The sequence below is a fragment of the Mobula hypostoma genome, chromosome 6 (assembly GCF_963921235.1).
Source record: "Mobula hypostoma chromosome 6, sMobHyp1.1, whole genome shotgun sequence".
Lineage (NCBI taxonomy): Eukaryota > Metazoa > Chordata > Chondrichthyes > Myliobatiformes > Myliobatidae > Mobula > Mobula hypostoma.
In genome coordinates, this window is record NC_086102.1 from 98,896,638 (window position 1) to 98,918,750 (window position 22,113).

A 22,113-nucleotide genomic window follows, 5' to 3' on the forward strand; every position below is an offset into this window, starting at 1 on the left:
CCTATGTGTAATCATCCTCAAAGAATTCCAACAGGAATTCAGGCAAGATCTATCTAATCAGGCAAGATTTTCCCTTAAGGAAACCATGCTGACTTTGTCCTATCTTGTCCTGTGTCACAAGTACTTTATAACCTCATCCTTAACAATTGACTCCAATATCTTCCCAACCACTGAGGTCAGGCTAACTGGTCTATAATTTCCTTTCTGCTGCCTTCCTCCTTTCTTAAAGTGTGACATTTGCAATTTTCCAGTCCTCTGGCAGCATGGCAGAGTCCAATAATTTTTGAAAGATCATTACTAATGCCTCCACAATCTCTATTGCTATCTCTTTCAGAATCTTAGTGTGCAGTTCATCAGGTCTAGGTGACTTATGTATTTTTAGGTATTTCAGCTTTTTGAGCACCTTCTCCCTTGTAATAGTAGCTGCACCCACTTCTATTCCTTCAACTCTACAACATCTGACAGACTGCTATCATCTTTCACAGTGAAGACTGATGCAAAATACTCATTTAGTTCATCCTGCATCTCCTTGTCCCCTGTTATTATTTCTCTGGCCTTATTTTCTAACAGTCCTATATCCACACTCATCTCTTTTATTTTTTACATTCTTAAAAACCTTTTTCTATTCACTTTGATATTGTTTGCTGGCTTGCTTTCATATTTCATCTTTTCTTTCCTAATGACTCTTTTAGTTGGTTTCTGTAGATTTTTAAAAGTTTCCCAATCTTTTATCTTCCCACTAATTTTTACTTTGTTGTATCCCCTCTCCTTTACATTGGCTTTGAGTTCCCTTGTCAGTCAAGACTGCACAATTTTGCCATTTGAGTATTTCTTCATTTTTGGAATTCATCTAACCTGCACCTTCCTAATTTTTGCTGGAAACACATGCCATTGCTGCTCTGTTGTCATCCCTGCCAGCATCTCCTTCCAATTTACTTTGGCCAATTCTTCTTTCATACCACTAATTATTTCCTTAACTTCATTGAAATGCTGCTATGTCAGACTTTACTTCCTATTATCAGATTTCAAGTTGAACTCAATCAGATTGTGATCACTGGTTCCTAAGGGTTCTTTTACCTTAAGCTCCCTAATCATCTGTAGTTCATTACATAACACCAAATCCAATATAGCTGATCCCCTAGTAGGCTCAATGAGAAACTGTTCTAAAAAGACATATTGTAGGCATTCAAGAAATGCACTCTCTTGAGATCCATTTCCAACTTGATTTTCCCCAATCGACCTGTATAATGACCATCAAAACATTGCCCTTTTGACACACCTGTTCTATTTCCTATTGTAATGTGTGGTTCACATCCCAGCTACTTTTGGGAGGCCTGTATATAACTGCTATCAGGGTCCTTTTACCCTTGCAGTTTCTTAACTCAACCCACAAGGATTCAACAGTTTCTGATCGTATGTCACACCTTTCTACTGATTTGGTGCCATTGTCATCAGAGCCACACCACCCCCTCGGCCTACCTTCCTATCCCTCCGATACAACATGTAACCTTGGACGTTGAGCTCCCAACTACAACCATCCTTCAGCCACGATTCAGTGATGGCCACAACATCACACCTGACAATCTGTAATAGTGCAACAAGATTATCCACCTTATTTTGTATACTCCATGCATTGAGATATAACACTGAGTATCATATTTGCTACCCTTTTTAATTCTGCATCCCTAATGGACTGGTACTCACCCTGCTGGCTACAATTATGTCCTATTATGAGTTCTGGATTTCTGATTGACCTTCGGGCCTCGACCTGAACAATTTATCTGTCTGCATCATTGTCCTGCTCTACTTTTCTTTTCTCGTGTCTTTTAACTTTATAATAACGGTCATTCTCTTTATAACACTCATTGTAAGTTGAGTAGAATGGTGTTCATCCTTTTGAGGGGAAGTGACGTTAATTCATAAATGAGAAATTATTGGTAAAGTTAGGTAGAAAGTGGTATCTGGCATGTGTGAAATACAAGCACAGTACAGGACATTTGGACCAATTAGTTTTAACATCTGTTCAACTGATTGACTTTCTGTGCAATAACGTATGGCAGTCTGAAAAGTAAACAACATGTTGGAAATGCTCAAGGGTGGATAACAGCTGTAGAGAGAGAAATCATTTGCAAATCAATTACTTTTTATCAGAACTATAAATTTACAGTTATAGTAATTAATTCATCTGCCTTTCTGCTTTCTTTATCTGTGAGTTTATCGTAAACATTACCCAGTTCTGCCCTTGCTTTGATTATTTTTTCAATAGTTGGGTCGTAGAATCAGACAATGGCATCAGCTGAAAACATTGTGACATTGTTTGAAATACTGTGAGACTTAAATCGTGAGGCATTCTATGCAGGGAGGATCATGAATGTTCATTTACTTCGGATTCTTGCTGATCCATTTGGTCTTGAGGATGCGCAAAGTCTGATGATAATGTCTCCATTGTGATAAGGAGAAATATGAAATGTATGCATTAAGGCCCAGAGCAGAACTTACAAGTGGTATTTAGTTGGCCAAGGATTTTTCAAATCCAGTTTCTTTGCAAGATCAAAGAGAAATTGACTTCCTTAATTTTTGCTATGATGCTTGATTTACTATTTCTCCCAGTGATTTTGCAGAACAGATAGTTTTGCTCACTGTTAATCCTTTTGGTCTCAATAGACCTTTGATGAATTTAATGGCATTAATTTGTTCTTGCTGAAGAAACAGCGCATGATTACACTAGTGCACATTTACTGGCACATCAGAGCATGATTAGTTTCTCCAAATCAAATTAGAAATTGTACAGTGCTTGACCTTTTTGGGAAGTTAGTGACATCTCAGCTGGAGTAGCTAGCCAAAGAAAGTGAGTAATTTGTGATAACTTCATTATCTTTACATGATAAATTCTGATGGGAGTACTGACCTATTCAGCTTCACTTTTTCTTCAACTATCATTAGACAGTGTTCAAGGTGATGGCATGCACTGTGATGCAAGTGCACCACTTTGATCTAATTTAATCACATATTTAATATTGGAATTTTCACACATCTTCATTTTACACATGCTCTAGAAGGCACAGAACTAAAGTTAGTGACAATATATTTACAGAATTAGGCCATCTGGTCCATTGAGTCTGCTCTGCCATTCATCATGGCTGATCCAATTTTCCTCTCAGCCCCAATCTCCTGTCTTCTCCCTGTACCCTTCATGCCCTGACCATTCAAGAATCTTTTGACCTCTGCCTTAAATATACTTACAGACTTCACCTCCACAGCTGTCTGTGGCAATGAATTACATAGATTCATCATTGTCTGACTAAAGAAATTCCTCCTCATCTCCATTCTAAAGGGACACCCCTAAGGCTGTATCTTCTAGTCTTAGTCTCTCCCTCCATAGGAACCATCCCCTCCATGTCCGTTCCATCAAGGCCTTTCACCATTCGATACGTTTCCATGAGGTCACCCCTCATTCTTCTGAATTCCAGTGAATACAGGCCCAGAACCATCAAACACTCTTGATCTGATAAGCAGTTCAAACCTGGAATCATTTTTGTGGTCCTCCTTTGAAACCTCTCCAGTTTCAGCACATCCTTTCTAAGATAAGGGGCCCAAAATCTCCTCACAATACTCCAAGTGAAGCCTCATTCGTGCTTTATAAAGTCTCAACATTACATCCTTGCTTTTATATTTTAGACCTGTTGAAATTAATGCAAACATCACATTTACCTTCCTCACTGTAGACTGGACCACTAAATTAGGGAATCCTGCACAAGCACTCCCAAGTCCCTTTGCATCTTAGTTTTTTGTATCTTATTTCCTTTTAGAAAATAATCAACTCCTTAATTTCTTCTACCAAAGTGCATGATGATACACTATATTCCATCTGCCACTTCTTTACCCATTCTCCTGTCTGTCCTTCTGTAGTTTCTCTACTTCCTCAAGACTATTTGCCCCTCCACCTATCTTTGTATCATCTGCAAAATTTACAACAAAGCCATTAATTCCATCATCCAAATCATTGACATATAATGTAAAAGAAATTGGTCTCGACAAAGACCCCTGTGGAACACCACTAGTCACAGGCAGTCAACCAGAAAAGGCTTCCTTTAATTCCACTCTGCCTCCTGCTAATCAGCCACTGCTTTATCCATGCTAGAATCTTTCCTGTAATACCATGGGCTCGTAGCTTGTTAAGCAGCCTCGTGTGTGGTGCCTTGTCAAAGGCCTTTTGAAAATCCAAATATGCAACATCAACCGATTCTTCTTTGTCTATCTTGCTTGTTATTTCTTCAAAGAATTCCAACTGCTGTACCAGGCAAGATTTTCACTTGAGAAAACGACACTCATGCAGTCACAGCCTATTTAATCATGTGCCTCCAAGAATCCTGAGACCTCATGCTTGATAATCAACTCCAACGTCTTCCCAACCACTGAGGTCAGACCAACTGGCCAATAATTTCCTTTCTTCTGCCTCTCTCCCTTTGAAAAGTGGAGTGAAATTTGCAGTTTTCTATTTTTCCGGAACTATTTCAGAATCTAGTGATACTTGAAAGATCATTATTAATGTCTCCACAATCTCTCCGGTCACCTCCTTCAGAACTCCGGGGTGTACATCATCTGGTCCAGGTGACTTATCTACCTTCAGACCTTTCAGTTTTCAAGAACCTTCTCTCTACTAATAGTAACTTCACACACTTCATGGCCCCTGATACCTGAAACTTCCACCATACTGCTAGTGTGGTTCTAGTTGGCATCCGCCTATCCAGCAGGACAATGGGTGATGATGATCATCATCACAAGCCTGGTATGGAGATCCTGAGTTGCCCCCTCTTGGTCTCAGCAGTGTAGTCCAATGGAAAACTTATGAGGCATTACATTTGGCTTCAGCTTACAGGGGCTGCTGGAAGGATGTTCAATGATTGCTAAGCTGCCTTAGGGGCTCCATTCTGGATTAACTCCCATAGCCTTGACAAGGCTGTGGGGCTATTTACCCATAGCTGGGAATCACACCCCATTGGGCCTGTGTGCTATGTGTATAGGAGCCAGACCTCCTCCCTGTCCACTGTGGTTCAGCCCAAGTCTGAAAGGAATTCCTTTTCCATGAATTGCCTGCAAGGAGGTACTACCTAAGGCTTACTGTTGGAGAGGCTATGTACTGGCAGGGAGAGAATCTTTTGATATCCTCATTAATATTGTTGATCTTTAATATTCCATCTTTACCTTCTTAATGATATTTTTACTTCTGTTGGTATTTAAAAGCTTCCCAATGCTCTTACTTCCCACGAATGTTTGCTCTATTATATGCCCCCCTCTGTGGCTTTTATATTGGCTTTGACTTGTCAGCCATAGTTGTGTCATCTTGCCTTTAGAATAGTTCTTCCTCTTTGGGATGTATATATCCTGTGCCTTCCCAATTGCTTCCAGAAATTCCAGCCATTGCTACTCTGCCCATCATCTTTGCCAGTATTCTTTTCCAATCAATCTGGCCAACTCCTCTCTCATGACTCTGTAATTCCCTTTACTCTACTGTAACACTGATACATAAGGTTTTAGCTTCTTGTATTTCAAGGTGAATTCAATCATATTATGATCACTTTCTTCTGAGGGCTCTTTTATCTTAATCTCTCTAATCAATTCTAGTTCATTGTACAACACACAATCCAGAATAGCTGATCCACTAGTGGGCTAAAACATGATCTGCTCTAAAAAAAAGTCATCTCGTTGATATTCTGGAAGTTCTCTTGAGATACAGCACCAACATGATTTTCCCAGTCCACCTTCATTTTGAAATCCCCCATAGCTATTGTAACATTGCCCTTTTGGCATGCATTTTCGATCTCCCGTTGTAATTTGTACTACTGTTTTGGGGTCTAAATACAACTCCTATCAGTGGCTTTTTACCCTTGCAGTTCCTTAGCTCTATCCACAATGATTCAACACCTGCCAACCCTATGTCACTTCTTTATAGTGATTTGACTTCATCTTTTATCAACAGAGCAACTCTGTCCCCCTTTGACTTCCTGCCTTCTTTTTGATACAATGTACGTTTGTATATCCTTGGACATTAAGTTCCCAGGTACAGTGCCTATAAATAGTATTCACCTCCATCCCCTTGGAAGTTTTCATGTTTTATTGTTTGAGAACATTGAATCACAGTGAGTTTAATTTGGCTTTTTTTGACACTGATCAACAGAAAAGACACTTCAGAATCAAAGTAAAAACAAATTTCTACAAATTGGTCTAACTTATTACAAAATAGTTGATTGCATAATTACTCATTACCTTCAAATCAGTATTTAATAGATGAACCTTTGGCAACAATTACAGCCTTGAGTCTGTGTGCATAGGTCCCTATCAGCTTTGCACTTCTGGACACTGCAATTTTTTCCCGTTCTTTTTTACAAAACTGCTCAAGCTCTGTCGAATTGCATGGGGGTTGTGAGTGTACAGCCTTTTTCAAGTCCAACCACAAATTCTCATTTGGATTGTGGTCTGGACTCTGACTTGACCTCTCCCGGACATTAACCCTGTTGTTTTTAAGCCATTCCTGGGTAGCTTTAGCTTTATACTTGGGGTCATTGTCTTGCTGGAAAACAAGTCTTCTCCCAAGTCGCAGTGCTTTTGCAGACTGCATCGGGTTTTCCTGCAGGATGTCCCTGTATCTTGCTGCATTCATTTTACCCTCTACCTTCACAAGCTTTCCAGGGCCTTCTGCAGTGAAACATCCCCACAGCATGATGCAGCTATCACCATGCTTCACAGTAGGGATGGTGTGTTCTTGATGATGTGTGGTATTTAGCTTATGCCAAACATAGGGTTTAGTCTGATGGCTAAAAAGCTCAAATTTGGTTTCATCAGACCATAGAACCTTCTTCCAATAGATGCGCAAAGGATGTTTTCCATGGTAGGGGAGTCTATGACAAGAGGGCACAGCCTGTGGATTAAAGGGTGTCCATTTAGAACAAATGCGGAGAAATTTCTTTAGCCAGATGGTGGTGAATTTGTGGAATTTATTACCACAGGCAGCTATGGAGGCCAGGTCATTGGGTGTATTTAAGTCAGAGTTTGATGGGTTCTTGACTGGACACAGCACCAATGGTTACGGAAAGAAGGCCGAAGAGTGGGGCTGAGGAGGGGAAAAATGATCAGCCATGATTGAATGGGGAAGCAGACTCAGTGGGCCAGATGGCTTAATTCTGCTTCTGTGTGTTATGGTCTTATGATTCCATATGAGTTTTTTTTTTCCAACTGAGTGAAAAACCTGCAGTGCATACTATCCACACAAATCAATCATTACAGTGCATACTATCCGTAAAAATCAATCATTACAGTGCATACTATCTGTAAAAATCAATCATTACAGTGCATACTATCCATACAATTTAATCATTACAACAATTCATACTATCTGTACAAATCAATCATTATAACAATACACACTATCCATACAAATCAATCATTACAATTCATACTATCCTTACAAATCAATCTACAGTGCAGACTATCAATATAAATCAATCATTACAATGCATACTATTCGTACAAATTAATCATTACAGTGCATACTATCCGTACAAATCAATCATTACAGTGCATACTATCTGTAAAAATTGATCATTACAATGCATACTATCCATACAAATCAATCATTACAGTGCATACTATCCATACAAATTAACCATTACAACAATGCATTGAGGTAGTAACAACAGTAAAAAAGTGTTGTGGTGCAGAGAAAGTGCAGTGCAGGTAGTCAATAAGGTGTAAAGTTGTAATGAGATTGTAATGAGAGTCCATCTTATCATACAAGAGTCTTATAACTGTCCTTGAGCATAGTGTATGTATGGGAGAAGGGAGAAGAAAGATTGGCTGGAGTGGATGTGAACTTTGATTATGCTGCAACACACATAAAAATTGCTGGTGAACGCAGCAAGCCAGGCAGCATCTATAGGAAGAGGTACAGTCGATGCTTCGGGCTGAGACCCTTCGTCAGGACTAACTGAAAGAAAAGATAGTAAGAGATTTGAAAGGGGGGGGAGATCTGAAATGATAGGAGAAGACAGGAGGGGAAGGGATGGAGCTAAGAGCTGGAAAATTGATTGGCAAAAGGGATATGAGAGGATCATGGGATGGGAGGCCTAGGGGGAAAGAAAGGGCAGAGGATGGGCAAGGAGTATAGTGAGAGGGACAGAGGGAGAAAAAGGAGAGAGAGAAAAAGAAGAGAGAAATTAATGTTCTTTTGTCACTGAAGCAGAAGGTTATTAAAAGTCAATGCTCAGATTTCATTTGTGCAATAATAGCAGAATACTTAATATTTAAAAAGGGGGAAGCTAAAATGCACTATGCATTGTTAAAAGGGAAAAAGAAAAAACTACTCTCGGGTTTTCTGCATAAGATGCACAGAAAAAGGCTTATAAAGGTAGATGGATTTAAATAGATCAGAAAACTTATTTAAGTAGACACCTACCAAAATTATTTCTCATGTTAACACAAAGCCTTACACTTGATAAGCAAGTAGCAGTCAGTACTGCAGAAAGTCAGAATTCGATTATACCAAGTAATGGAACAAAAGCAACTTCCAATTATATTGTGAATTTCACAATGAATTTTTAAAAGTAGCTGCAAAGAAGTTTAATCAAACAAGAAATCAATTTATAAGAGGTGATTGCTGAGCCTCTGGCGATGATCTTTGCATCATCAATGGGGACGGGAGAGGTTCCAGAGGATTGGAGGGTTGCAGATGTTGTTCCTTTATTTAAGAAAGGGAGTAGAGATAGCCGAAGAATTTATAGACCAGTGAGTCTTACCTCAGTGGTTGGTAAGTTGATGGAGAAGATCCTGAGAGGCAGGATTTATGAACATTTGGAGAGGTATAATATGATTAGGAATAGTCAGCATGGCTTTGTCAAGGGCAGGTCGTGCCTTACGAGCCTGATCGAATTTTTTGAGGATGTGACTAAACACCTTGATGAAGGAAGAGCAGTAGATGTAGTGTATATGGATTTTAGCGAGGCATTTGATAAGGTACCCCATGCAAGGCTTATTGAGAAAGTAAGGAGGCATAGGATCCAAGGGGACATTGCTTTGTCGATACAGAACTGGCTTGCCCACAGAAGGCAAAGAGTGGTTGTAGATGGGTCACATTCTGCATGGCGGTCAGTGATCAGTGGAGGGATCAGGGATCTGTTCTGGGACCCTTACTGTTCGTGATTTTTATAAATGACCTGGATGAGGAAGTGGAGGGATGGGTTAGTAAGTTTGCTGATGACACAAAGGTTGGAGGTGTTGTGGATAGTGTGGAGGGCTGTCAGGGGTTACAGTGGGACATTGATAAGATGCAAAACTGGGCTGAGAAGTGGCAGATGGAGTTCAACCCAGATAAGTGTGAAGTGGTTCATTTTGGTAAGTCAAATATGATGGCAGAATATAGTATTATTGGTAAGACTCTTGGCAGTGTGGAGGATCAGAGGGATCTTGGGGTCCGAGTCCATAGGACGCTCAAAGCAGCTACGCAGGTTGACTTTGTGCTTAAGAAGGCATACGGTGCATTGGCCTTCATCAGTCGTGGAATTGAATTTAGGAGCCGAGAGGTAATGTTGCAGCTATATAAGACCCTGGTCAGACCCCACTTGGAGTACTGTGCTCAGTTCTGGTCACCTCACTGCAGTGAGGATGTGGAAGCCATAGAAAGGGTGCAGAAGAGATTTACAAGAATGTTACCTAGATTGGGGAGCATGCCTTATGAGAATAGGTTGAGTGAACTTGGCCTTTTCTCCTTGGAGTGATGGAGGATGAGAGGTGACTTGATAGAGGTGTATAAGCTGATGAGAGTCGTTGATCATGTGGATAGTCAGAGGCTTTTTCCCAGGGCTGGAATAGTTGCCACAAGAGGACACAGGTTTAAGGTGCTGGAGAGTAGGTACAGAGGAGATTCCGGGGTAAGTTTTTTACTCAGAGAGTGGTGAGTGCGTGGAATAGGCTGCCTGCAACGGTGGTGGAGGCGGATGCGATTGGGTCTTTTAAGAGACTTTTGGATAGGTACATGGAGCTTAGAAAAATAGGGGGCTATGGGTAAGCCTAGTAATTTCTAAGGTAAGAGCATGTTCGGCACAACTTCGTGGGCCGAAGGGACTGAATTGTGCTGTAGGTTTTCTTTGTTTCTTTCATGACTAAAAGCTTGTCCTGCCTAAGCAAGGACCTGGATCTACTGCAATTTGCCTACTGCCACAATCGGTCTGCGCAGATGCAATCTCACTGGCGCTCTCCGCAGCCTTGGGCCACCTCGACAATAGCAATAGCTTTTGTTTATTGATTACAGATCAATGTTCAACACCATCATACCCTCAGTACGAATCAACAAGCTCCAAAACCTAGGCCTCTGCACCTTCATCTGCAACTGGATCCTTGACTACCTCATTGGGAGACCACAGTCTATGCGGGTTAGAAGTAACATCTTCTCCTCGTGACAATCACCACCAGCGCAGCTCAAGCTGCTAATGAAGTATCACAAACAAGAGAAAATCTACAGATGCTGTTTCTATAAGATCTCCTCTCATTCTTCTGAATTCCAGTGAATACAGTCCCAGGCGACTCAAATCTTTCCTGATAGTCTAACCCCCCTCATCTCTGGAATCAAACTGGTGGTTCTCCTCTGCACTGCCTCCAAAGCCAGTATATCCTTCCTCAAGTGAGGAGACCAGAACTGCACGCAGTACTCCACAAGTACCTTGTACAGTTGCAGCATAACCTCCCTGCTCTTAAATTCAATCCCTCTAGCAATGGCCAACATTCTATTTGCCTTCTTGATAGCCTGCACCTGCAAACCAACCTTTTGCACAAGCACTCCCATCCTTCTGCTCAGCAGCATGCTGCAATATTTTACCATTTAAATGATAATCTGCTCTTCCATTTTTCCTTCCAAAGTGGATGACTTTGCGTTTACCAACTCCATCTGCCAGACCCTTGCCCATTCACTTAACCTATCTATGTCTCTCTGCAGACTCTCCATATCCTCTGCACAGTTTGCTTTTCCACTCAAAGTAGTGTCATCAGCAAACTTAGATACACTACACTCAGTCCCCTCTTCCAGTTCGTTAATGTATATCATGAATGTTGCGAGCCCAGCACCGACCCCTGTGGGACACTGCTCACCACTGATTGCCAACCAGAGTAACACCCATGTATCCCAATTCCCTACTTTCTATTGGTAACCAATCTTCTATCTATTCTAATACATCACCCCCGACTCTGTGCATCCTTATCTTATGGATAAGTCTTTTATGTGGTACCTTATCGAGTGCCTTCTGGAAATCCAAGTAAATAACATCTATCTGTTCCATTCTATCTGCTACACTCATTACATCCTAAAAGAACTCTAGTAAGATTGTCAAACAGGACCTGCCTTTTCTGTTTCCATGCTGCCCCTGCCTGACGGATCCACTTTTCCTCACCCTTACCGTCCTTGCTTTTAACTGGAATATACTTTTGTTGAGTGCTATGAAAAATCTTTTTGACAAGAGCTGTATAACTCATCTCCTTTTACCGAAGGCCACTAACTTATCAATCACCCTTGCTGTGGACCACATCTACAAAGAAGGGATCCTTATGCTCCACGACCACTGGACTAAGTGTGCACATGTAGGAGGGGACTATGTTGAAAAATAAATGTTTTCTAAAATTGACTCCTCCTACCTTAGGCCACGAACTTATCAATCACCCCTCGTATGTGCAATTTAAAGTCCCCCACAATAACTGCTGTTCCATTCTTACATGCCTCAGATATTTCTCTGATTATTGCCTGTGCCACTGTGTTTATGCTATAATGTTATTATTCCGTGGCCTATAGACAACTCCCACCATGTGATTTTTTTTTTCCCTTTAGTATTCCTAATCTCTACCCAGATGGATTCAACATTCTGCTCCTTAGATCTTATATCGTCTCTCACTATCACCCTGATCTCATCCTTAATTAAGAACTCTACCCCACCTCCCTTACCTTCCTGCCTATTGTTCCATATTAGCTGATGTCCTTGGTTATTTAATTCCCAATCCTCTCCACCCTGCAACTATGTTTCTGGAATGGCCACTAAATTATACCCCTTTATACAGATTTGTGCCTCAAGTTCACTGACCTTGTTATGAATACTACGAGCATTCAGATAGAGTGCCCTTACACTCATCGACTTTTAAAATCCAGGAATCTTTGCAACACACACAAAATACTGGAGGAACTCAGTAGGTCAGACATCTATGGAAAAGAGTACAGTCGACATTTCGGGCTGAGACCGTTCAACAGGAGTGGAGAAAAAATGCTGAGGAGTTGATTTAAAAGGTGGGAAGAAGGGTGAGAGAAACCCAAGGCGATAGGAGAAGCCTGAAGGGGGAGAGATGAAGTAAAGAGCTGGGAAGTTGATTGGTGAAAGAGATACAAGGCTTTTCTACACTCCACTCTTTTTTTAACTTTTGCTTTTACTTTCATCCACATTTTTCTCTTTTACTTTAATCACACTTCTCCAACCTGTTGAACCCACTCCCCGCTATTTAGTTTAAAGCCCTATCCACAGCCCTAGTTATGCGATTTGCCAGGACCTGATGAAGGGTCTTGGCCCAAAGTGTTGACTGTTTACTCTTTCCTAGATCCTTTTGTTCGACTGCACTCCATAGTGCTCTACTGCTCGCTGTGTAAGACCTACCCTGGCTGGTCCTCCCAAAATGCAGCACCTCACACGTCTGCATTAAATTCCATCTACCATTTTTACCCCATTTTTCCAGCTGGTCCAGATCACGCTGCAAGCTTTGATAGTCTTCCTCGCTGTCCACTACACCCCAGTCTTGGTGTCATGTACAAATTTGCTGACCCAGAATGTTGATATAGATGGCAAACAACAATGAACATTGTACCAGTCCCTGTGGCATGCCATTAGTCAAAGGCCTCCAGTCAGAGAGACAACCATTTACTTCTACTTTCTGGCTTCTCCCACAAAACTAATATCTAATCCAATTAACTACCTCATTTTTATTGCCAAGTGCCTGAAATTTCTTGGTAACTTCCTTGAAAAAGATTGGTTAGACACAACCTACTATACACAAAATCATGCTGACTATTCCCTAATCCAAATACTGTCTATCCAAATGCTCATATATATGGTCCCGATAGAGTGCCTTCCAATAGCTTTACCACCGCTAATGTCAGGCTCACCAGCCTTTAATTTACTGGTTTATTCTAGAGACTATCTTAAACAGTGGGATAACATTAGCTATCCTCCAATCCTCTAGTGCCGCACCTGTAATTAAGGATGATTTAAATACCTCTGCTGGGGCCCCTGTAATTTCTGCACTTGCCTCCCACAGGGTCCGAGGGGACATCTTGTCAGGCTCTGGGGATTTGGTTACATTAGCTGTGTTAATGAAGCAATGTGATGTGTAGACTTAATGTGATGATGGAGGGGAGCCTGGTTTCCATCATCTGTTGAGCTGTGACTATAGTTATTTGCAGTTTCTTGTGGTCTCAGGCAGAGCTCAAGAAACCATGATGGATTTGGATAGGATGCTCTCCGATCGATAAAGCTTAGCGTGGGTCAAAGGGGACATACCAAATTTCTTTAGCCTCTTGAGGAAGTAGGAATGCTGGTGAGCTTTCTTCACCCTGGTGTCTACATGATTGGACCAGGTGATATTCAGTTCAGGAAGTCTAAGCCTTTCAATCCTCCTGACTTGGACCAATGACATCAGCAGGAGCGTCTATACAACAGATTCCCGAATCCAGCTATTTTGTTTTGGATGGAAATTAACTATTGTTATTTCCAGTGAAGTCTGCATATAAATGAAGAAATAAATAAATAAACAGTGTGTAATATATCAGGGAAAACAAAAGTAGGGCTTATTTTCTGTTCACAGATTAGTTGGTACAATGAGTACCACTTAATTTTCTGCCTGGGTAGCCTCCCTTTGTCTAACTTCTCTCCCCTTCCCCTTCTCTCTTTTTGCATTCTCCAATCTGGCTCCTCTCTTACTCCTTGTTTTTTCCTCACCTGCGCATCATCTCCATCTGGTGCCCTCCCTCTTTCCCTTTCCAACATGATCTGCTGTCCTGTGCTAAAGGATTCCTCCTTCTTCAGCCCTTGACCTTTTTCAAGTAGCACTTTGCAGTTTCTCACGTCTACTCCCCTCCCCACCCCACCCACGCACCTTCCTCCTCACCTGATCTCATCTATCACCTGCCAGACCTCCCTCCACTTATTTATTCTGGCTTCCTCTCCTTCATTTCTAGTCCTGAAAAATGGTCTCAGCCTGAAATGTTGACTGTTGATTTCAATGGATACTGCCGGACCTGAGTTCCTCCAGCATTTTGTGTGTGTTGCTTTGGATTTCCAGCATCTGAAGAATTTCTTGAGTTTATAATCTGTAATTGTTTTGTGTTTGTGTTAATATAAATACAGTATGTGTCTTTTCCAGCTCCTCAATTTGAAACACAGTGTCAGTACATCCAGGCCACACTGCAGGAGTTTTTAGTCTGGCTTCATGGTGATACCAATTCTTCACCTGGACTTTTCCTCTCATACCCTCGTTCCCAGTATTGGGCCTACGCAGACTACAAGTACATTGCCAAGATGTTTGAAAATAAAGCTGAGCTCTTTCAGGTACTGAATAATTAAAGTAACATTTAAGCAGCATTTTCTGATGCAGGATACAACATTTTAATTTCAACTACGCAATAAAACCTTTTTGTTTCCCCTCAATGAATCACATTGATGAAATCTTTTTGGACGAACTATTCATCTGGGTTCACTTTGCCTCCTTTACTTCATGCAATATAAGACCATAAGAGATAGGAGCAGAATTAGGTCATTCGGCCTATTGAGTCTACTCTGCCATTTCATCCTGGCTAATCCATTACCCCTCTCAACCCCATTTTTCTGTCTTCTCCCCGTAACATTTCAAGTCCTGAGTAATCAAGCCCCATCAACCTCCACCTAAATACACCCAATTTTACAGCTGCCTGTGGCAGCAAATTCACTGCCACAGACACCACCCTCTGGCTAAAGAAATTACTCCTCATCTCCATTCTAAATGGACATCTCTTGTGGCTCCTACTTGCATGGACATCGATCTTTGGACCCACTGACTTGGCCAACATCCATGAATGTCCTTCGTCATCATCTCCAAATCGTTGGACAAGAGAATGCAGAGAGGAGGCCTGACCCCTATCACCTCCTCATCTCTGTAACTAAACCCTAATCGCACCCTGAACTCCCCCTTCTATCCCCAGTCTCTGCTCCCCCCTACAAACTTAACAAGCAAACATCTGAGCCACAATTTAAGTGGAGCCTGGGATTCAGTGCTATCTTCACCGGAATATCAATCAACTTAACTGTTCCTTTGGGAACATACTGGACATTGTTAATTAGGAGGGAACTTTCAGTCTCCAAAGCTATAGACCAGGTAGAACTAATCCAACAGCATAATATCTTTATTCTAGCCAAAGTTCCAATTCCTATACACCATATACTACCCTGAGATTCATTTTCTTGCAGACATTCACAGTAGAATAGAGAAATGCAATAGAATCAATGAAAAACATATTGCTGCAGATTCCAGCATCTGCAATCTCCCCTGGGTGTCTGAGTTGAATGGATTCTCTTTGGAAAAATTCTACAAGTAGATTTTTGCAAATTTTTCTTTTTAAAATTGTATTGAGCGATACAGTGTGGAACAGGCCCTTCTGGCCCAATGAGCTGTGCTGCCCAGCAACTCAGTGATTTAACCCTAACCATATCACAGGACAATTTCAAATTTGCTGGTTAACGCAGCAAGCTAGGCAGCATCTCTAGGAAGAGGTATAGTCGACGTTTCGGGCGGAGACTCTTCGTCAGGACTAACTGAAGGAAGAGCTAGTAAGAGATTTGAAAGTGGGGGAGGAGGGATGGAACCACGAGCTGGACAGGTGATTGGCAAAAGCAATATGAGAGGATCATGGGACAGGAGGCCCAGGGAGAAGGAAAAGGGGGAGGGGGGGAAAACCCAGAAGATGGGCAAGGGGTATAGTCAGAGGGACAGAGGGAGAAAAAGGAAAGAGAGAGAGAAAGAATGTGTGTATATAAATAAATAACGGATGGGGTACGAGGGGGAGGTGGGGCATTAGCGGAAGTTAGAGAAGTCAATGTTCATGCCATCAGGTTGGAGGCTACCCAGACGGAATATAAGGTGTTGTTCCTCCAACCTGAGTGTGACTTCATTTTTACAGTAGAGGAGGCTGTGGATAGACATATCAGAATGGGAATGGGATGTGGAATTAAAATGTGTGGCCACTGGGAGATCCTGCTTTCTCTGGTGGATAGAGCGTGGATAGAATGATCTCCCAGTCTGCGTCGGGTCTTGCCAATGTATAGAAGGCCACATCGGGAGCACCAGACGCAGTATATCACCCCAGCTGACTCACAGGTGAAGTGTCGCCTCACCTGGAAGGACTGTCTGGGGCCCTGAATGGTGATAAGGGAGGAAGTGTAAGGGCATGTGTAGCACTTGTTCTGCTTACAAGGGTAAGTGCCAGGAGGGAGATCAATGGGGGGGACGAATGGACAAGTGAGTCGCGTAGGGAGCGATCCCTGCGGAAAGCAGAGAGAGGGGGGAGGGAAAGATGTGCTTAGTGGTGGGATCCCGTTGGAGGTGGCGGAAGTTACGGAGAATAATACGTTGGACCCAGAGGCTGGTGGGGTGGCAGGTGAGGACCAGGGGAATTCTATTCCTAGTGGGGTGACGGGAGGATGTGCATGAAATGGTGGAGATGCGTTTGAGAGCAGAGTTGATGGTGGAGGAAGGGAAGCCCCTTTCTTTAAAAGAAAGGAGGACCTCTCCCTCGTCCTGGAATGAAAAGCCTCATCCTGGGAACAGATGCGGCGGAGTCAGAGGAATTGCGAGAAGGGGATGGCATTTTTGCAAGAGACAGGGTGAGAAGAGGAATAATCCAGATAGCTGTGAGAGTCAGTAGGCTTACAGTAGATATCAGTAGATGAGCTGTCTCCAGAGATAGAGACAGAAAGATCTAGAAAGGGGAGGGAGGTGTCAGAAATGGACCAGGTAAACTTGAGGGCGGGGTGAAAGTTGGAGGCAAAGTTAATGACGTCAACGAGCTCAGCATGTGTGCAGGAAGCAGCGCCAATGCAGTCGTCGATGTAGCGGAGGAAAAGTGGGGGCAGATAGCAGCATAGGTGTGGAACATAGATTGTCCCACAAAGCCAACAAAAAGATTTTTTCATTGAGAGTCGGGGAGATTCAAACAAGAGGATATGAGTTCAGAGTTAAAGGACAAAAGTCTAGGGGTAACATGAGGGGAACTACTTTACTCAGAGAGTGGTAGCTGTGTGGAACGAGCTTCCAGCAGAAGTGGTTCAGGCAGGTTTGATGTTATCATTTAAAGTTAAATTGGATAGCTCTATGGACAGGAAAGGAATGGAGGGTTATGGGCTGAGTGCAGGTCGGTGAGACTAGAAGGGCCGAGATGGCCTGTTTCCGTGCTGTAATTATTATATGGTTATAAATTTACAATTAGATCATGGAGAAAATCTATCAATTAACTCAAATGATAATAACGAGCAAATGAACCCCAACTTTTGTCAAAATCAAATAAAAATTCAAAGGTTCGACTTCTAATTTTCTCCAAACTAAGACATAGCATCACTTGAGAGAACCATTGTGACAACGTGGGAGCTGATGTATTCTTCCACTTCAAAAAAATGGCCCTCCTGGCTATCAATGTAACAAATGCAGTAACATGTTGGTCAGGCACAGAGATACCACGGATATTTTGAGGAATTATTCCAAAAAGCACAGTTAATTTGTTAGGTTGTAAATTAATTTTAAGTGCTTTAGAAATTGTCAAAAAAACTGTCTTCCAGAACTGTTCCAGTATAGAACAAGACCAAAACGTGTGTCAGTGTAGCTGTCTCAGTTTTACATCTATCACAATAACTATCAACATTAGGAAATATTTTAGATCGTCTCTCTTCATCAAATGGTAACGATGTACAATTTTAAATTGAATCAGTGAATGACTAGCACAGATCAAAGGAGAGTTAACCAGCTTCAGAATCCGCGTCGAATCCTCCGTCATAAAGGTCAAATTGAGTTCCTTTTCCCAATCTTGTTTAATCTTAAATAAAGGACGCTTATCCCATTGTAATAATAAATGGTAAATTCTGGTTCATACTCATAATAGTATCTAACAGGTCAGCCTCCAATATGTAAGGAAAATTACTCAAATATTTTTGTAAGAAGTGTCTAACTTGAAGGTATTGTAAAAAGTGTGAGTATGAAAGAGAATATTTATCAACTAATTGTTCAAAAGACATCAATCTATCTTCTTTAAGTAAATCCAAAAAAGAATTAATACCTTTATTTTTCCAAAGTAAAAAAAACTGGATCACTCAAAGAAGGCTTAAAAAAGTGATTTGGATAAATTAAACTACAAAGTTTAAACTTTTTAAGATTAAAAGTATTGCGGAACTGGAGCCAATTTTGTAAAGGATGCTTAATCACAGGATATAGGTTTAAATGAGCAACTTTAGCTAATTGTATAGGTAAAGCAACTCCCAAAAATGAGATTAAGTAAAACTGTTTCACAGCTTTCAATTCCAGGTCTACCCATATCGGCCGGTCGTTCTTATTAACCCGATATAACCAAAAGGACATGTATCGCATATTAACAGCCCAGTAATACATTCTTAAATTAGACAAAGCAAGACCTTTTTCAACATTTGTAAGTGACATTTACTAATTCTTGGTCTTTTATTATTCCAAATAAAAGATAAAATCCGATAAAAGAATCAATCTGATCAAACTTGTAACATACACCTGTTAGGGTACAATCTCCAGTTACCTTATAAGCCAGGAGCAGATGTCATCAGGTGGTTCCCAACCTTCACAGAGTGTTTCGACCCTTAACCACGACACTCTCCAGTTGGTGGGCTAGCAGTGGTGGCCAAATCATTGCCCACCTGCTCCTGGCTTCCAGCTCCCCTCCTCTCGCCTACTCCAAATAAAAGATAAAATAATAGAATCAATCCGATCAAAAAATTACTTAGTCAAAAAAACAGGGATATTCTGAAATGAATATCAAAATTTTGGTAAAATCATCATTTTAACTATATGGATACGACCGACAAGTGAAAATGTAAGTGGACTCCATCTACTAAATAAATACTTCATAGAGTCTACCAAGGGAAGGAAATTGGCTTTATAAAGATCCTTATATGCTTTAGTAATTATAACACCTAAATTTCTAAAAAGAATCCGTGACTTTAAAAGGAGTATTATCATATATAGAGACAGATTCATTTAAAGGAAACAATTCACTTCTGCCAAAATTTATTTTATATCCTCAAAACTCTCCAAATTAATTGAATAATTTTAGCAAGGCAGGAATAGATTCTTCGGGATTAGATATATAAACCAATAAATCGTCAGCGTAAGGAGAAATCTTATGAATGGTCTCATTCACAAAAATCCCATGAATATTTTTAGCTTCACGAAGAGCAATAGCAAGGGGTTCTAATATTAAATTAAATAACAAAGGACTAATGGACAACCTTGTCTTCTCCCCCGTGAAAGCTGAAAAAAAGGAGACCTACAGTTGTTAGTAACAACAGTAGCAATAGGAGTAGCAATAGAAATAGTATATATAATACAATATATCATTCTAATCCAATTATTAAAATTAACACCAAAGCCAAATTTCTCTAAAACTTTAAATAAATATTTCCATTCAACTCGGTCGAACGCTTTTTCAGCATCTAAAGAAATGACGCATTATGGAGTTTTAAAAGAGGACGAATATATAATGTTAAATAGTCTCCGAACATTTGAAAAAGAATAGCGACCCTTTATAAAGCCTGTTTGATCTTTAAAAATAATTTTACCCGAAATATTCGCCAACCGATTGGCCATTATCTTTGACAGATTTTTAGCATCGACATTCAATACTGAAATAGATCTATATCAGGCACAGTCAGTAGGATCTTTATCCTTTTTAAGAATTAAAGAAATAGAAGCCTCATAGAAAGTAGAGGGTAAATCACCTTTCACAAAAGAATCTTTAAACATTTCCAACATATACAGAGAAAGCAATTTTCCAAATTTTTTATAAAATTCTACAGGATAGCCATCAAGTCCAGGGGCCTTACCAGATTGCATTGAAATAATAGCGTTATGAATTTCGGATTCAGTAATTTGGGCATCAAGCGTTTTTTTGATCCTCAACAGAAATTTTAGGAAAAGCAATCTTTCGTTAGAAAGCATTCATTGCAGAAGAATCTACTGGACATTGAGATTTATAGAGTTCAGTATAAAAATCTTGATAAATCTTATTAATTTCTTCATATTCCCAAGCCAAGGTACCATCTTTCCTACGAATTTTCAAAGTTTGCCTTTTGGCTCCAGCCGTTTTTAATTGAGATGCGAGCAGTTCGTTATTTTTATCTCCAGACATACAAAATTGGCTCTTTAACTTAAACAAATAACCTTCAATGGGATGAGTTAGTAATAGGTTATATTGTGATTGAAAGTTCCATCCTTCGTTTGAATAAATCTATATTAATGGAAATTGCATAAATATTATCTAAGTCCTTAATTTGTTTTGAAATCTTATCTGATTCTGCTTTAGTCTGTTTTTTTAAGTTTAGCTGAATAAGAAATTATCTGACCACGTAAAAATGCTTTAAATGTATCCCATATAATTAATTTGGATGTGCCCCCTATATCATTAAAAGTAAAAAATTCTTTCATCTGGGTTTCAATGAAACTTTGACAAAGTCAGAATTTTACAATAATGTCTGACACATGCGCCATGGTGGACGGGCAAAAATGACATAAACAAATTCAAAAGACAAACTCAAAGGCGCATGATCGGGGGGACGTCACGTGATGACGTGGGATTGAGACGTATGAATCCAGCTCTCCCGTAAAAAATCAGCAAAGTACCATTTAAACAAAGCAAAGTTAATAAATACTTTCCGAAAACTACTCATAAACTTCTCAAGACTATTTTATGATATGCCTCGTAAATTGCAACAGAAGAAGTCTGCTGTTGTGAAGTCGCCGCGAGACGAGAAGGAAAAAAGGCCTACTGCAGCGACGGAACCTCGGACTCAGGTTGGATCTCCTTCGGAGGAAACACATTTTATCTCTGGCGTAGAAGAACAGGGAGCAATGGCGGCGGTAGCGGTCCCTGGGAAGAAGATGCCGGAATTGCGCATGCGCAAAGAAGTTGGCATGAGCAAATTGATACAAGTCAAACTACAAGAACCGACGGCCACTGCAAGCCAAAGTGACTCAGAGTCAGAATCGGATTCCGCGGAGAACGCAGATGAAGAAGAGGAGGAAGAACTGGAAGAGCCTAAAGGTAAAGATATGATGGAACATAAAAGAGGCTTTATTGCAAGTAATGATTGAATTAAAAGGAGTAAAAATAGAGATTAGAAACATGAAGCTGAGCTATGATAAAGCTATGAAAAGACAGGAGAAAATGAATAAGGAACTTCAAAAGTTGGAAAGAACAATGGAGCATATTAATGACAGAGTGGAAAAAACAGAAAATGATATACTTGTCTGGAAAACGGAAAGAAATCGACTGTTGGAAAAAGTGGACATGCTGGAAAATTTTAGTAGACGAAATAATATTAAGATTGTTGGTCTTAAAGAAGGTATAGAGGGAGACAATCCAATAGAATTTTTTCAAAGATGGATCCCGGAAACTTTGCAAATGAAAGAGGGAGACCGATCAATTGAAATTGAGCAGGTACATAGAGCTCTAAGACCAAAACCACAAGGTGACCAATATCCACGATCAATTTTAATAAAATATTTAAGATTTCAAGACAAAGAAAGGATTCTACAGCTTGGCCCAAGCTGCCAAGAATAGAAAAGGGCCATTGATGATAGAAGGGAACAAAACTTTTTTCTACCCTGACATAAGTTATGAACTTTTGGAGAGAAGGAAGAAATTTAATCCAGTGGAAAAAGTCCTATAGGATCACAGTTATCAATTTATACTGCGCTATCCTGTAACCTTGAAGATTTTTTTGGCTGATGGAGAAAAAAGATTTTTCGACGACTACCAGAAAGCGGAGGAGTTTG

General features: G+C 40.6%; 1 protein-coding gene across 6 annotated transcripts in view; it reads left to right on the forward strand.

Moving 5' to 3' along the window:
• Nucleotides 1-22,113, forward strand: part of hspbap1 (hspb associated protein 1) — a 314,662-nt gene that overhangs the window by 102,993 nt on the left and 189,556 nt on the right. For 5 of the 6 annotated variants that reach the window (XM_063051316.1, XM_063051317.1, XM_063051319.1 and 2 more), the window contains one exon: nucleotides 14,440-14,624. In XM_063051316.1, coding sequence (XP_062907386.1) covers nucleotides 14,440-14,624 — 185 coding nt within the window. Of the gene's footprint in view, nucleotides 1-10,303; nucleotides 10,425-14,439; nucleotides 14,625-22,113 lie in introns of all 6 variants that reach the window. The other variant, XM_063051320.1, reaches the window with a different exon arrangement.